The 17,944-nt window shown below is 43.3% G+C and overlaps 1 protein-coding gene across 1 annotated transcript in view; it reads right to left on the bottom strand.

The window, feature by feature from the left end:
- Positions 1-17,432, bottom strand: part of wdr27 (WD repeat domain 27) — a 168,998-nt gene extending 151,566 nt beyond the window's left edge. Inside the window, exons 1-11 of the mRNA XM_014180055.3 lie at positions 17,330-17,432; positions 16,778-16,979; positions 14,958-15,099; positions 14,656-14,780; positions 14,274-14,387; positions 11,075-11,126; positions 10,916-10,986; positions 10,710-10,836; positions 9,462-9,555; positions 1,804-1,886; positions 1,468-1,532 (exon numbers count right to left, since the gene is read on the bottom strand). Of these exons, the coding sequence (XP_014035530.3) occupies positions 1,468-1,532; positions 1,804-1,886; positions 9,462-9,555; positions 10,710-10,836; positions 10,916-10,986; positions 11,075-11,126; positions 14,274-14,387; positions 14,656-14,780; positions 14,958-15,099; positions 16,778-16,951 (1,047 nt within the window). The 5' untranslated portion in view covers positions 16,952-16,979; positions 17,330-17,432. The remainder of the gene's footprint in view (positions 1-1,467; positions 1,533-1,803; positions 1,887-9,461; positions 9,556-10,709; positions 10,837-10,915; positions 10,987-11,074; positions 11,127-14,273; positions 14,388-14,655; positions 14,781-14,957; positions 15,100-16,777; positions 16,980-17,329) is intronic.
- Between the last annotated feature and the right edge of the window lie 512 nt (positions 17,433-17,944).

Raw genomic sequence — 17,944 nt, 5'->3', positions numbered from 1 at the left:
TTGACATGCTTTTTTCTGGATTTTTTTGTTGTTATTCTGTCTCTGTTCAAATAAACCTACCATTAAAATTATAGACTGATCATTTCTTTGTCAGTGGGCAAACATTTAAAATCAGCAGGGGATCAAATACTTTTTTCCCCTCACTGTATATATGTAGTAAATCAAGTCAAAGTGGTATGAGAAGGGACATTTCCAAACAAGTCAGATGTATAGCCTGGGATCCACACTATAGAAGCGACAATCTTTTTGTCACAGCCTGATCTGTTTCACCTGTCTTTGTGATTGTCTCCACCCCCTCCAGGTGTCGTCCATCTTCCCAATTATCCCCTGTGTATTTATACCGGTGTTCTCTGTTTGGCTGTTGCCAGTTCATCATGTTTGTCAACCAGCATTTTTGTGTCTCAACTCCTGCTTTTCCCAGTCTCTCTTTTTCTCTCCCTCCTGGTTTTGACCACTCTGCCTGCTCCTGAGCCTGCCTGCCGACCTGTACCTTTGCCCAACCTCTGGATTATTGACCTCTGCCTACCCTGCCCCTGCCTGCCTTGACCTGTCTATTGCCTGCCCCTGTTGGATTATTTGGGCGGCAGGTAGCCTAGTGGTTAGGGTGTTGGGCCAGTAACCGAAAGGTTTATAGATCGAATCCCCGAGCTGACAAGGTAAAAATCTGCCATTCTGCCCCTGAACAAGGCAGTTAACCCACTGTTCCTAGGCTGTCATTGTAAATAAGAATTTGTTCTTAACTGACGTGCCTAGTTAAATAAAAGGTTATAAAAACAAATCAAATTAAACCATTGTTAATTTCACATTGTCTGCATCTGGGTCATACCTGATACTTTTAGGTAGAGGACAGAGCTATGTGTGAGACCCACTGCTCACCATCTTATCTATCTCTGAGAGGACCTATGTGTTGTATTCCTCCACCATTCTTTCCCATTTCCACACCTCTGAGTATTTTCCAGATCTCTTGGAAGCTGCTCATTTTTCATAATAATATACTTTTTTTTTTACAACTGACATTTAACTCCATACAAAAAATAATTTCTATAAAAACACTGTTTTCAAACTTTTGTTCCCTATACTTAATTTTGAGCGTCTTAGAAACTTCACATACACTGAACCTACAGTATTTTTATAACTATGCAATTAGCAGTTTATGGTTTCACGAGACTAGGACTATGGGAGATGTAAAGGCTTTACAAGGTTTGCCTGTGGTTTGCATCCAGGAGGAAAGTGAGTTTTTCTGTTACGAATGAGAGGCAATTATGTGTTACAGTGTAGGGTAGGCCTAATTTCAGGGAATTACACCCGTGTCTGTCTGCCTCCCCCTCCGTCTTGCTTTTGGCCTAATTCAGTGAAGTGAAACAACAGTGAAGCAGGTCTCAATGGTGATTTACTCACACTGTTATCCAGTCCTTGGGACATGGCCCATGACAACAGTGAAGCAGGTCTCAATAGTGATTTACTCACACTGTTATCCAGTCCTTGGGACATGGCCCATGATCCAGCCATGGTGATGCTCAAGTTGGGGTGGTCTGTAAGAGAGACAGAGTGGGATAATAGCTAACATAAATAATAAGGGTGGAATACAAATGTCTGCTGAAGGGTAAAAACATAGATCTCAGGGACTCATCTGGCACCATGGTCTATGTAGGTGAGACAAACACACACCTATCTCCACTAACTCTTATCATACACATGGGCATATGTTGGTGAAACACACACACACACACACACACACACACACACACACACACACACACACACACACACACACACACACACACACACACAGCAGTAGCATACCTCTGAAAAGTAGTGTCATGTGGAGCTCAGAGGTGCCCAGGTCAACCAGGTAGAGGCCATCAGAGCTTCCCATCCAGACCCAGCTGTTATCAATACAGGGGGCATAGACAGAGAACCTTATGCCATATGGAAAAACACTTACACACACACACACACACACACACACACACAGCAGAGGGGCACAGGAAGAGAACCATGTGGAAAACGCTGTTACACATTATTCCATCAAAGGGCCTTTGATTCAGTAGATTGAAGAGGAGAAGACAAAGTAACCCCACACTAAAGAGGAGATTACAATGTAACCCCATACCAAAGAGAAGACAATGTAACCCCGCACTATAGAGGAGATGACAACGTAACCCCGCAATAAAGAGAAGACAACGTAACCCCTCAATAAAGAGAAGACAACGTAACCCCGCACTAAAAAGGATAATACAATGTAACTTCACACTAGAGAGGAGAAAACAACGTAACACCACACTAAAGAGGAGAAAACAATGTAACCCGCACTAAAGAGGAGAAGCCAAAGTAACCCCACACTGTCTTCTCCTCTAGTGTGGGGTTACTTTGGCTTCTCCTCTTTAGTGTGGGATTACATTGTCTTCTCCTCTTTAGTGCGGGGTTACATTCTATTCTCCTCTAATGTAATCCCACACTAAAAAGGAGAAGACAATGTAACCCTGCACTAAAGAGGAGAATATAATCTAACAACACACTAAAAACGAGAAGACAATGTAACCCCACACTAAAGAAGAGAATATAATCTAGCCCCAGACTAAAAAGGAGAATATAATCTAGCCCCACACTAAAAAGGAGAAGACAATCTAGCCCCACACTAAAAAAGGAGAAGACAATGTAACCCCACACTAAAGAGGAGAATATAATGTAACTCCGCACTAAAGAGAAGACAATGTAACACCGCACTAAAAATGAGAAGACAATGTAACCCCACACTAAAAATGAGAAGACAATGTAACCCCACACTAAAGAGATGACAATGTAACCCCGCACTAAAGAGAAGACAATGTAACCCCACACGAAAGAGAAGACAATGTAACCCAGCACTAAAGAGGAGAAGACAATGTAACCCCACACTAAAAATAAGAGAATATAATCTAGCCCCACACTAAAAAGGAGAAGACAATCTAGCCCCACACTAAAAAGGAGAAGACAATCTAGCCCCACACTAAAAAGGAGAAGACAATGTAACCCCACACTAAAGAGAAGACAATGTAACCCCACACGAAAGAGAAGACAATGTAACCTCACTCTAAAGAGGAGAAGACAATGTAACCCAGCACGAAAGAGGAGAAGACAATGTAACCCCACACTAAATAGGAGAAGACAATGTAACCCCACACTAAATAGGAGAAGACAATGTAACCCCACACTAAATAGGAGAAGACAATGTAACCCCACACTAAATAGGAGAAGACAATGTAACCCCACACTAAAGAGGAGAAGACAATGTAACCCCACACTAAAGAGGAGAAGACAATGTAACCCCACACTAAAGAGGAGAAGACAATGTGACCCCACACTAAAGAGAAGACAATGTGACCCCACACTAAAGAGGAGAAGAAAATGTAACCTCACACTAAAGAGGACAATACAATGTAACCCTGCACTAAAGAGGAGATGAGAATGTAACCCTGCACTAAAAAGGAGATGAGAATGTAACCTCACACTAAAAGAGGAGATGACAAAGTAACCCCATACTAAAGAAAGACAGTGTGGTCGGCAACTGGTGAGATGGCAAGGCATACACACACACGCACCACACCACCAACTGGGAGCATTGGGTTTGATCCAAGCCAAGGTTGAATTTTCCCCTGGTTTAATGCTGCATACAGTGCCTTCAGAAAGTATTCAGACCCCTTGACTTTGCACATTTTGTTACATTACAGCCTTATTCTAAAATTGATTGAATAAATACAAATGTCAGCAATCTACACACAATACCGCATAATAATGAAATGAAAATAGTTTATTTTAGAAAATGTATCAAATGTAAAAAACAGAAAAACCTTATTTACATAAGTATTCAGACCCTTTGCTATGAGACTCGAAATTGAGCTCTGGTGCATCCTGTTTCCATTGATCATTCTTGAGATGTTTCTACAACATCATTGGAGTCCACCTGTGGTAAATTCAATTGATTGGACATGATTTGGAAAGGCACACACCTGTCTATAAGGTCCCACAGTTGACAGTGCATGTCAGAGCAAAAACCAAGCCATGAGGTCGAAGGGATTGTCCGTAGAGCTCCAAGACACGATTGTGTCAAGGCACCGATCTGGGGAAGGGTACCATAAAATGTCTGCAGCATTGAAGATCCCCAAGAACACAGTGGCCTCCATCATTCTTAAATGGAAGAAGTCTGGACCCACCAAGACTCTTCTTAGAGCTGGCCACCTGGCCAAACTGAGCAATCAGGGGAGAAGGGCATTGGTCAGGGAGGTGACCAAGAACCCGATGGTCACTCTGACAGAGCTCCAGAGTTCCTTACAGAAGGACAACCATCTCTGCAACACTCTACCAACCAGGCCTTTATGGTAGATTGGTCAAACAGAAGCCATTCCTCAGTAAAAGGCACATGACAGCCCGCTTGGAGTTTGCCAAAAGACACCTTAAGACTCTCAGACCATGAGAAACAAAATTATCTGTGTCGAAAAAACCAAGATTGAACTCTTTGGCCTGATAGCCAAGCGTCACGTATGGAGGAAACCTGGCACCATCCCTACGGTGAAGCATGGTGGTGGCAGCATCATACTGTGGGGATGTTTTTCAGCGGCAGGGACTGGGAGACGAGTCAGGATCGAGACTGGGACTGGGGCGAAGGCTCACCTTCCAACAGAACAACGACCCTAAGCACACAGCCAAGACAACGCAGGAGTGGCTTCGGGAAAAATCTCTGAATGTCCTTGAGTGGCCCAGCAAGAGCCCGGACTTGAACCCGATCAAGTATCTCTGGAGAGACCTGAAAATAGCAGTGCAGCAACACTCCCATCCATCCTGACAGAGCTTGAGAGGATCTGCAGAGAAGAATGCGAGAAACTCCCCAAATACGGATGTGCCAAGCTTGTAGCGTCATACCCAAGAAGACTCGATGCTGTAATCACTGCTAAAAGTGCTTCAACAAAGTACTGAGTAAAAGTTCTGAATACCTACGTAAATGTGATATTTCAGTTTTTTATTTGTAATAAATTAGCAAAAATGTATAAAACATGTTTTTGCTTTGTCATTATGGGGTATTGTGTGTAGAGCGATGAAGGGAAAAAATGTAATACATTTTAGAATAAGGCTGTAATGTTACAAAATGTGGAAAAAGTCAAGGGGTCTGAATACTTTCCAAAGGTACTGTATGTACATCATAAGGTGGTAACCAGGTAACTATAGCATCTCACGCTGTAGAGTAAATAGACAGAGTGGCAGAGGAGAGGAGACAGGGAGAAGAGGCTCTTCAACCAACAACGATCCTGTCCAACATAGTCCACTGTTTAGTTTAAGTAGTGAAGTCCATGCCTTGCCTCGACAAATAAACTCAGGAAAATGTTGAACTGTAGTAGGAAATAACAAACCATGATTGACTAGGCCTAGAAGTCTGTGATACATGTTGTGTCTCTATAACTGCTAAAACATGTATTGTTATATACTGATGTGGTAGCCTGGTCTCAGATCTGTTTGTGCTGCCTTGTCACCTCCTATGGTCATTGTTACGCCTTCATGAGTTAGCTGTACAGATGGTTATGTATACTGACATGAGTTGGCTATATAGCACAAACCAATCTGGGACCAGGCTTCTGTTGTGGCACACTGCATTGCTTTGATGCCTACTCTAAGATTCCTTGTGATGGACATATCAAAGTCAGAGACTTGTGCCCTGAGAGTCCTGACCATTCTAAACTAATCAGTCAGTCACCCTATGGCCTACAGACAGTATGCTGCACGTGCACCCCTTGTGCATCCCAGGCTTTGCATAGTGTCTACAGTACTTCACCATGGCAACAGGTGCTGATTGGACAGCCTGAGACTGTTAACGGCACTTTAAGTATCCTTTAATAGGAAGTGTCCTGCTATCGCTGTGGAAACACCACTCTGACACCCCAACATACCCTGTTAGTCACTACCAATAAAGACATGAACACCTGCAAGGCTGGAGAAATGTAAATGACGACGTTATATATTTACATTTATGATATCACATTTTCCTGGATCACTCAAAACTCCTGGTCTGTGGAAATAATGATGAATCAAGCACTCTCTACATGACCTGGGGAAACAGGCCTAGTAGGCTGTAATAAAGACCAGTGGTTTTCAACCAGGGGTTGGCCTATCCACAGGGGTACTTGAGAAGACTCATTAGACCATAGGCTTACTGGTAAAGTCTAATCAAATCAAATATAATAATATTTGTCACATGCTTCGTAAGCAACAGGTGTAGACTAACAGTGAAATGCTTACTATTCCTAACGATGCAAAGAGCAAAAAGACAAAAAATACACTTAACCAGCATGGCTACCACAGCATATAATAACACAAAGAATAAATACACAATGAGTAACGATAACTTGGCTATATACACGAGGTACCAGAACCGATTCATTGTGCAGGGGTACGAGGTAATTTGGTAGATATGTACAGTACCAGTCAAATGTTTGGACACACCTACTCATTCAAGGGTTTTTCTTTACTTTTACTATTATCTACATTGTAGAATAAACTATGAATTACCACATATGGAATCATGTAGTAAGCAAAAATTGCTAAACAAATCAAAATACCTTTTATATTTTAGATTCTTCAAAGTTGCCACCCTTTGCCTTGATGACAGATTAGCACACTCTTGGCATTCTCTCAACCAGCTTCATGAGAAATCATTTTCCAACAGTCTTGAAGGAGTTCCCACATATACTGAGCACTTGTTGGCTGCTTTTCCTTCACTCTGCGGTCCAACTCATCCCAAACCATCTCAAGTGGGTTGAGGTCGAGTGATTGTGGGGGCCAGGTCATCTGATGCAGCACAATCCCTCTCCTTCTTGGTCAATAGCCCTTACAAAGCCTGGAGGTGTGTTTTGGGTCATTGTCCTGTTGAAAAACAAATGATAGTCCCACTAAGCGCAAACCAGATGGGATGGTGTATCGCTGCAGAATGCTGTGGTAGCCATGCTGGTTAAGTGTGCCTTGAAATCTAAATAAATCACAGTGTCACCAGCAAAGAACTCCCACACAATCACACTTCCTCCTCCTCCATACTTCATGGTGGGAACCACACATGCGGAGATCATCCGTTCACCTACTCTGCATCTCACAAAGACACAGCAGTTGGAACCAAAAATCTAAAATTTGGACTCATCAGACCAAAGGACAGATTTCCACCGGTCTAATGTCCATTGCTCATGTTTCTTGGCGCAAGCAAGTCTCTTCTTACTGGTGTCCTTTAGTAGTGGTTTCTTTGCAGCAATTCGACCATGAAGGCCTGATTCACACAGTCTCCTCTGAACAGTTGATGTTGAGATGTGTCTGTTACTTGAACTCTGTGAAGCATTTATTGGGGCTGCAATTTCTGAGGCTGGTAACTCTAATGAACTTGTCCTATGCAGCAGAGGTAAACCTGGGTCTTCCTTTCCTGTGGCGGTCCTCATGAGAGCCAGTTTCATCATAGCGCTTGATGGGTTTTGCGACTGCACTTGAAGAAACTTTCAAAGTTCTTGAAATGTTCCGGATTGACTGACCTTCATGTCTTAAAGTAATGATGGACTGTCATTTCTCTTTGCTTATTTGAGCTGTTCTTGTCATTATATGGACTTGGTATTTTACTAAATAGTGCTTTCTTCTGTATACCACCCCTACATTGTCACAAAACAACTGATTGGCTCAAACGCATTAAGAAGGAAAGAAATTCCCGAACTTACTTTTAACAAGGCACACCTGTTAATTGAAATGCATTCCAGGTGACTAACTCATGAAGCTGGTTGAGAGAACGACAAGAGTGTGCAAAGCTGTCATCAAGGCAAAGGGTGGCTACTTTGAAGAATATAAAATATATATTATTTTGATTTGTTTAACACTTTTTTGGTTACTACATGATTCCATGTGTTATTTCATAGTGTTGATGTCTTCACGATTATTTTACAATGTAGAAAATATAAAAAATAAAGAAAAACCCTTGAATGAGTAGGTGTATCAAAACTTTTGACGGGTACTGTACATATAGGTAGGGATAAAGTCACTACGCAACAGGATAGATAATAAACAGTAACAGCTCCGTATGTGATGAGACAAAAGAGTCAATGGTCGTTGCAGATGGTCCAGGTAGTTATTGGTTAACTATTTAACTAACTATTTAGCAGTCTTATGGCTTGGGGTTAGAAGCTGTTCAGCTCCTGTTGGTTCCAGACTTGCCAAGCGGGAGCAGAGACAACAGGCTATGAATTGGGTGGCTGACCATTTTTAGGGCCTTCGTCTGACACCGCCTGGTATAGAGGTCCTGGATGGCACGGAGCTTGGACCCAGGGATGTACTGCACTGTACGCATTACCCTATGTAGAGCCCTGCGGTCAGGTACCAAACAGATGCCATACCAAGCAGTGATGCAGCCAGTCAAGATGCTCTCAATGGTGCAGCTGTAGAAGGTTTCGAGAATCTAAGGGCCCATGCTAAATCTTTTTAGCCTCCTGATGGGGAAGAGGCGTTGTCGTGCCCTCTTCACAACTGTGTTGGTGTGTGTGGACCACAATAGGTTGTTAGTGACCTGCTCCACTACAGCCCTGTCGATGTGGATGGTGGCGCCCGCTGTTTCCTGTAGTTCACGTTTCCTGTAGTTCAGCTCCTTTGTCTTGCTCACGTTGAGGAAGAGGTTGTTGTCCTGGCAGCACACTGACAGGTATCTGACCTGCTCCCTGTAGGCTGTCTCATCGTTGTCGGTGATCAGTTCTATCACTGTTGTGTCGTCTGCAAAATGAATGATGGTGTTGGAGTTGTGCGCGGTCACGCAGTCGTGGGTGAACAGGGAGTACAGGAGGGGACTAAGCACGGAACCCTGAGGGGCCCTCGTGTTGAGGGTCAGCGTGGCGGATGTGTTGTTGCCTACCCTCACCACCTGGGGGTGGCTCGTCAGGAAGTCCAGAATCCAGTTGCATAGGGAGGTGTTCAGTACCAGCATACTTAGCTTGGTGATGAGCTTGGATTGCACTATGGTGTTGAATGCTGAGCTGTAGTCAATGAACAGCATTCTCACGTAGGTGTTCTTTTTGTCCAGATGAGAAAGGGCATTGTGGAGTGCAATAGAGATTGTGTCATCAGTGGATTTGTTGGGGCCGTATGCGAATTGGATTGGGTCCTGGGTGTCTGGGATGATGGTGTTGGTGTGAGATATGATCAGCCTTTCAAAGCATTTCATGGCTACAGATGTGAGGGGGCACTTCACATGAGAGGTATTTCAGGGGAAGTCCGGGCAGAGCAAGATGTACTTGGTGGTACAGTAATCGAAAAAGGTTTAGATGCACTGATATAAACTACAAAGGCATCAAACATCTGCTAAAATAGACTGTGACAATGGGTTAAACACGTGATGTGTCAAGTGATAAATTAGGAAATGTGTTGCATTAACCCCTTTTATCTACAGTACATGGACCCTGGAGAGAAACCCATTTTACCTCTGCTGCCCATGATCGATGTCAGGCAGCCGCCTGTCATAAGCACAAATTCTGAGGACTGGCTTTGCCGTCTCCACTGGGTCTGGAGTGATTCCTGGAACGAAACACAACAGGTGGTTTGGGGTCATTTATTATTTTACCTTTATTTAATTAGGCAAGTCAGTTAAGAACAAATTATTATTTACAATGACGGCCTACCAAAAGGCAAAAGGCCTCCTGTGGGGACGGGGGCTGGGATTAAAAATAAAGCTAATAAAATAAAAATATAGGGCTAAACACACATCACGAAGAGAGAGACAAAACAACACGACATAAAGAGAGAGACCTACGACAATAACATAGCATGGCAGCAACACATGACAACACAGCATGGTAGCAACACAACAACAACATAGCAGCAACACATGACAACACAGCATGGTAGCAACACAACAACACAGCATGGTAGCAACACAATATGACAACAACATAGCATGGCAGCAACACATGACAACAACATAGCATGGCAGCAACACATGACAACAACACAGCATGGTAGCAATACAACATGACAACAACATAGCATGGCAGCAACACAACATGACAACAACATAGCATGGCAGCAACACATGACAACACAGCATGGTAGCAACACAACATGACAACACAGCATGGTAGCAACACAACATGACAACAACATAGCATGGCAGCAACACAACATGACAACAACATAGCATGGCAGCAACACATGACAACACAGTATGGTAGCAACACAACATGACAACAACATGGTAGAAACAACATGGCAGAAGCACAACATGGTAGCAGCACAAAACATGGTACAAACAACATTGGAGCACAGACAACAGCATAAAGGGCAAGAAGGTAGAGACAACAATATATCATGCAAAGCAGCCACAACTGTCAGTAAGAGTGTCCATGATAGAGTCTTTACGAAATATGTCAAAAAATGCTATTGAGTTATTGGATGGGCAGTCAGACACAGCATATTACGATATAACCCCAAACCTCCTACAGAACATAACTCAGTGTTCTGATTCCATCTAGTGTTAGGAAAAACACTTTCAAGTTTACATTTTATTTTATTTTACTCATAATGTGAGAGAAAAAGTGGGAAATAAGTTCAAGATCATGTTCCAAACGTTATGTGAAAATGAAAATGTGTCTTTGGCTAGCAGGCATATGGCTAAAACACATCACAGGAAACAAACAAATCATGTCCATAACTACTTTACTATCTTCTCTTACCTAGTACACCACCAGTCTGTGGTGCCACTGTGTCCAGGTGCCTTTGGTGTCGTTGCTGCACCTTGTGAAGGTCCAATTTGGTCACCAAATGACATCTGTGGTCCTCAGGAAGAGTGAAGCTCCACACCTGGAAACAATGGGAAATCACAGATTATCTGTGTGTGTGTGTGTGTGTGTGTGTGTGTGTGGTTGTGTGTGAGACCAACCTGTCCATCAGCAGCACCAGTGACGAGCTGCCTGCTCTTCTCCAAGAACAACACACTGAGTAGTGGAGATGCTGGAGGACAGAGGGCGTGGACAGAGTTATTATTTACTAAATATCAAACCAAATGTACCGTAAACTGGTGTATCCACTGTTCACATACCTGACAATACAGCAGACTGGTAGAGAATCTGTTCCATTTTTAATCCCCAAACCTTTCGAAAAGAGAAATGATCAATTGGTAAACATTTAAAACCTGTTCCTATGGACAACAGCCTCTCTTGGAACAATAAACAGACGATCGCACATGTGAACTGATGCAAGCTACAGCTGACTGACTTAGTTGCTAATCATATCATTTCTACGTAGAAAGCTACAGTGTAGTGTACACTTTGATAAGGGATGCAAAATCAACTTCGAGCAAAATAACTGAAGCCAAGTTATTTATTTTTTTATTTCACCTTTATTTAACCAGGTAGGCTAGTTGAGAACAAGTTCTCGTTTGCAACTGCGACCTGGCCAAGATAAAGCAAAGCAATTCGACACATACAACACAGTTACACATGGAACAAACAAAAAAACATACAGTCAATAATACAGTAGAACAAAAGAAAACAAAAAGTATATATACAGTGAGTGGAAATGAGGTAAGTTAAAGCAATAAATAGGCCATGGTGGAGAAGTAATTACAATATAGCAATTAAACACTGGAATGGTAGATGTGCAGAAGATGAATGTGCAAGTAGAGATACTGGGGTGCAAAGGAGCAAGATAAATAAATACATACAGTATGGGGATGAGGTAGGTACAGTGAGGTAAAAAAGTATTTGATCCCCTGCTGATTTTGTACGTTTGCCCACTGACAATAAAGGATCAGTCTATAATTTTAATGGAAGGTTTATTTGAAAAGTGAGAGACAGAATAACAAAAGAAAACAGAAAAACGAATGTCAAAAATGTTATAAATTGCATTTTAATGAGGGAAATAAGTATTTGATCCCCTCTCAATCAGAAAGATTTCTGGCTCCCAGGTGTCTTTTATACAGGTAACGAGCTGAGATTAGGAGCACACTCTTAAAGGGAGTGCTCCTAATCTCAGCTTGTTACCTGTAAAAAAGACACCTGTCCACAGAAGCAATCAATCAATCAGATTCCAAACTCTCCAAGACCCAAGAGCTCTCCATGGATGTCAGGGACAAGATTGTAGACCTACACAAGGCTGGAATGGGCTACAAGACCATCGCCATGCAGCTTGGTGAGAAGGTGACAACAGTTGGTGCGATTATTCGCAAATGGAAGAAACACAAAAGAACTGTCAATCTCCCTCGATCTGGGGCTCCATGCAAGATCTCACCTCGTGGAGTTGCAATGATCATGAGAACGGTGAGGAATCAGCCCAGAACTACACGGGAGGATCTTGTCAATGATCTCAAGGCAGCTGGGATCATAGTCACTAAGAAAACAATTAGTAACACACTACGCCGTGAAGGACTGAAATCCTGCAGCGCCCGCAAGGTCCCCCTGCTCAAGAAAGCACATATACATGCCCGTCTGAAGTTTGCCAATGAACATCTGAATGATTCAGAGGACAACTGGGTGAATGTGTTGTGGTCAGATGAGACCAAAATGGAGCTCTTTGGCATCAACTCAACTCGCCGTGTTTGGAGGAGGAGGAATGCTGCCTATGACCCCAAGAACACCATCTCCACCGTCAACCATGGAGGTGGAAACATTATGCTTTGGGGGTGTTTTTCTGCTAAGGGGACAGGACAACTTCACCGCATCAAAGGGACGATGGACAGGGCCATGTACCATCAAATCTTGGGTGAGAACCTCCTTCCCTCAGCCAGGGCATTGAAAATGGGTTGTGGATGGGTGTTCCAGCATGACAATGACCCAAAACACACAGCCAAGGCAACAAAGGAGTGGCTCAAGAAGAAGCACATTAAGGTCCTGGAGTGGCCTAGCCAGTCTCCAGACCTTAATCCCATAGAAAATCTGTGGAGGGAGCTGAAGGTTCGAGTTGCCAAACGTCAGCCTCGAAACCTTAATGACTTGGAGAAGATCTGCAAAGAGGAGTGGGACAAAATCCCTCCTGAGATGTGTGCAAACCTGGTGGCCAACTACAAGAAACGTCTGACCTCTGTGATTGCCAACAAGGGTTTTGCCACCAAGTACTAAGTCATGTTTTGCAGAGGGGTCAAATACTTATTTCCCTCATTAAAATGCAAATCAATTTATAAAATTTTTGACATGCGTTTTTCTGGATTTTTTTGTTGTTATTCTGTCTCTCACTGTTCAAATAAACCTACTATTAAAATTATAGACTGATCATTTCTTTGTCAGTGGGCAAACGTACAAAATCACCAGGGGATCAAATACTTTTTTCCCTCACTGTAGATAGATGGGCTGTTTACAGATGGGCTATGTACAGGTGCAGTGATCTGTGAGCTGCTCTGACAGCTGATGCTTAAAGCTAGTGAGGGAGATATGAGTCTCCAGCTTCAGAGGTTTTGCAGTTCGTTCCAGTCATTGGCAGCAGAGAACTGGAAGGAAAGACGACCAAAGGAGGAATTGGCTTTGGGGGTGACCAGTGAGATATACCTGCTTGAGCGCGTGCTACGAGTGGGTGCTGCTATGGTGACCTGAGATAAGGCGGGGCTTTACCTAGCAGAGACTTGTAGATAACCTGTAGCTAGTGGGTTTGGCGACGAGTATGAAGCGAGGGCCAACCAACGAGAGCGTACAGGTCGCAATGGTGGGTAGTGTATGGGGCTTTGGTGACAAAATGGATGGCACTGTGATAAACTGCATCCAGTTTGTTGAGTAGTGTTGGAGGCTATTTTATAGATGACATCACCGAAGTCGAGGATCAGTAGGATGGTCAGTTTTACGAGGGTATGTTTGGCAGCATGAGTGAAGGATGCTTTGTTGTGATATAGGAAGCCGATTCTAGATTTAATTTTGGATTGGAGATGCTTAATGTTAGTCTGGAAGGAGAGTTTACAGTCTAACCAGACACCCAGGTATTTGTAGTTGTCCACGTATTCTACGTCAGAGCCGTCCAGAGTAGTGATGCTGGACGGGCGAGCAGGTGCGGGCAGTGATCGATTGAATAGCATGCAATTAGTTTTACTTGCGTTTAAGAGAAGTTGGAGGCCACGGAAGGAGAGTTGTATGGCATTGAAGATCGTCTGGAGGTTAGTTAACACAGTGTCCAAAGAGGGGCCAGAAGTATACAGAATGGTGTCGTCTGCGTAGAGGTGGATCAGAGAATCACCAGCAGCAAGAGCAACATCATTGATGTATACAGAGAAGAGTCGGCCCGAGAATTTCACTAGTTAGTGAATAACCTGACTGTACCTTAAACGTGCGGTCTTCTGATATGGACACCAGGATGTCTTTGTTCCATGGACAGAACTCAGCTGCTGTCAAAGGTCCCAGGTGGCCAGCCAGAACAGACAACACTTCCTCTATCTGGAGGTCAGTCAAACAGACAACACTTCCTCTATCTGGAGGTCAGTCAAACAGACAACACTTCCTCTATCTGGAGGTCAGTCAAACAGACAACACTTCCTCTATCTGGAGGTCAGTCAAACAGACAGTGTATGCAATAGAAGATAAGATAACTTTATTGTCCATTCACTTGTCAGCATCTTACAAGAATTATAAAAACATAACACAAACACTTGTTATAAAGGATGAATTTGAGGAGCAGAGTACACATTCAGCATGCTGTACTTACATTGGAGTTGAGTATGTATACTTTCGCCCCTGAGCACGCAGCCACTCGCTCATCACAGGGACAAAATGACAGATGGACTACCTTGCCCAGTAGTGTCCCAATAACTGTACCAGATGCAACTACCCCTGAAAACATCTATGCTTTTAGTATTTCAATAATTGTACTATATAGCATTGTAAATTCCAAACTGAGTAAGTGATTGATTGATTAAATGAGGCCTTGCCAGTATATAAAATGTTGCCACTGAATTTAAATGTATTGTTGTCTTACTGTTCATACAGCTATGAAGCAAAAATCCTCACCCTCCCTAGTTCTCCTGTAGCAGCGCCGGATGTCCCAGACTATGACATAATCTGCAGAGGCAGAGCAGAGCAGGAGAGGGTCTCTACCTGTCCCAAACACCATGGCAGAGATGTCTCCATGGTGACCAGTCAGTCGCAGGGCCTGCAGAGGGGAGGAGATGCATTGGAGTGTGGTGGAGCCACATGATGCAATGATTGAACAGGCAGATTTCTTTACACTTATAGAAATTCTCCAGTACTTTTGTAAAATTTATAGCCAGTAGTTCTGAAAGTAGCGCAAATATTGCGTACTACGTCACATACAGTACCGGTCAAAAGTTTGGACACACCTATTCATTCTAGGGTTTTTCTTTATTTTATTATTTTCTACATTGTAGAATAATATTGAAGACATCAAAACTATGAAATAACACATATGGAATAATGTAGTAACCAAAAAAGTGTTAAACAAATCAAAATATATTTGAGATTTGAGATTCTTCAAAGTAGCCACCCTTTGCCTTGATGACAGCTTTGCAAACTACTTTCCTAAAGACTCTCATGGTCTGAGAGACTTAAGGTGCCTTTTGGCAAACTCCAAGGCGGCTGTCATGTGCCGTTTACTAAGGAGTGGCTTCCATCTGGCCACTCTACCATAAAGGCCTGATTGGTGGAGTGCTTCTGGAAGGTTCTCCCATCTCCACAGAGGACCTCTGGAGCTCTGTCAAAGTGACCATCGGGTTCTTGTGTAACCGATGTGAAATGGCTAGTTAGTTAGCGGTGGTGCGCGCTAATGGCGTTTCAATCGGTGACGTCACTCGCTCTGCGACCTTAAGTAGTTGTTCCCCTTGCGCTGCAAGGGCCGCGGCTTTTGTGGCGCTATGGGTAACGATGCTTTGTGGGGTGTCAGTTGTTGATGTGCGCAGAGGGTCCCTGGTTCGAGCCCAGGTTGGGGCGAGGAGAGGGACCGAAGCTATACTGTCACATTGATGCTGTTGACCCGGCTATACTGTTACACTTGGTCACCTCCTTGACCAAGGCCCTTCTCCCCCGATTGCTCAGTTTGGCTGGGTAGTCAGCTCTAGGAAGAGTCTTGGTAGTTTCAAACTTCTTCCATTAAAGAATGATGGGAGGCCACTGTGCTCTTAGGGACCTTCAATGCTGCATACATTTTTTGGTACCCTTCCCCAGATCTGTGCCTCAACACAATCCTGTCTTGGAGCTCTACGGACAATTCCTTTGACCTCATGGCTTGGTTTTTGCTCTGACATGCACTGTCAACTGTGGGACCTTATATAGACAGACGTGTGCCTTTCCAAATCATGTCCAATCAATTGAATTTACCACAGGTGGACTCCAATCAAGTTGTAGAAACATCTCAAGGACGATCAATGGAAACAGAGTGCACCTGATCTCAATTTCGAGTCTCATAGCAAAATGTCTGAATACTTATGTAAATAAGGTATTTCTAAAAACCTGTTTTTGCTTCATCATTATGGGGTACTGTGTGTAGATTGATGAGGAAAAAATATAATTTAATCAATTTTAGAATAACGCAGTAACGTAACAAAATGTGGAAAAAGTCAAGTGGTCTGAATACTTTCCGAATGCACTGTAGTCGCCAAAGTTCCCGAAGCATGTATTTAACGGTGGGAAGCTACTGAGGAGGGCATATAGGTATTTTGATAGTATCACATCTTAGATGCCATCTTCTCCTGGTGTGACCTTGAGTAAGGATGTGTGTATGTCTCTGTGTGGGATTGGGGTTGGGAGATAAAACAGAACATCCTTTTGGCTAACATCCGTTTCCAATTTATACTGTAGGACTGTCTGTAACTGACCTTCAGCTCTGGGTCCAGGAGACAGTGTATCAACAGGTCCTTGTCTTGTAGTGGTGAGGCACAGTGAGAGGGACAGCAGGCCAGCTGCAGGTGAGATAGCAGTCTATCACAGGACAAGGATAGCTTTTCCACCATCAGTCTGTTGGTCCCTCTGCCTTCCCCACAACCATCCATGGTGATCGTTTCTAGCTATGTAGTTACTCTGAAAACAGCAAAAAGAAAGAAATCATAATCCATTGAAATAAATGGATAGCTAGTTAGGCTAATAACCCACTAAGACCATATTGATAACCCAAATAGGTGCAGCTAAAATATTATTTATCGCTATATTTGTTGCAGTAGCTGCACTGTGTACTGCCACTCACAGTCTTTCTAGTAGGTAATAGCTAAGAGCTGTAGGTGGTCTGTAGTAAGGATTACCCAGCTAGCTAAAGTTAGCTAACTAGCTAGCTGGGTAACAGAGCATATTTCCTGCAAACTGACGTTAGCTAATACTTTAGGCAACAGTCGTATTCTAACAGAATATATTCTGCAACATAGATAGTCACCCACCTTAAAATAAATGCAGGTTAATTGTATCTCTAGCTAACTAGCTAAATATAGCAAATTCCTCACTACACCCTTCTAGACCAACCAACAGCCTGTAATATGGGTCAAAAAGTATTCTGGAGGGTTGCCTGGATACCGGGGACAACAACAGCAGACGCTCAAGTTTCCCCTTTCACATGTGTTGTAGTACTTTCACCTACCGCCAGGTGATACTGTTGTCATGTGCATGGTTTTCAGAGAGTTTTAATCGTGAATGGCCGGGTCACAACTTCGTGAATGGCCGGGTCACAACTGTTGTATGCTGGGTAACGGCAACGTCAACAGCCGAACCTTCTAATTATTTCAATGGGCGAGGAGAAATAACGTATAATATTGGTCACAATCTGAACGTAACTGTCCTCGCTCGGGAAGCACGAGGAGAAGGAGGTGCGATTGACCGGTGTTGTGGGTTGGCAGGTAGCATTTAGAGCGTTTGGCTAGTGACTGAATGATTGCTAGTTCGAATCCCGAAGCTGACTAAGTGAAATTTCTGTTGAAGTGCCCTTAACCAAGGCACTTAAACCCCATTGCTCAGTCGTCACTAATTAAGTCATAAACCCTGCCCATTTCTAAAATGTA

The sequence above is a fragment of the Salmo salar genome, chromosome 28 (genome assembly GCF_965601325.2).
Source record: "Salmo salar chromosome 28, fSalSal1, whole genome shotgun sequence".
In the NCBI taxonomy this organism is placed as follows: Eukaryota; Metazoa; Chordata; class Actinopteri; order Salmoniformes; family Salmonidae; genus Salmo; species Salmo salar.
Note: the sequence above shows the minus strand (reverse complement) of the source record. Positions and strands in the feature narration are given on the sequence as shown.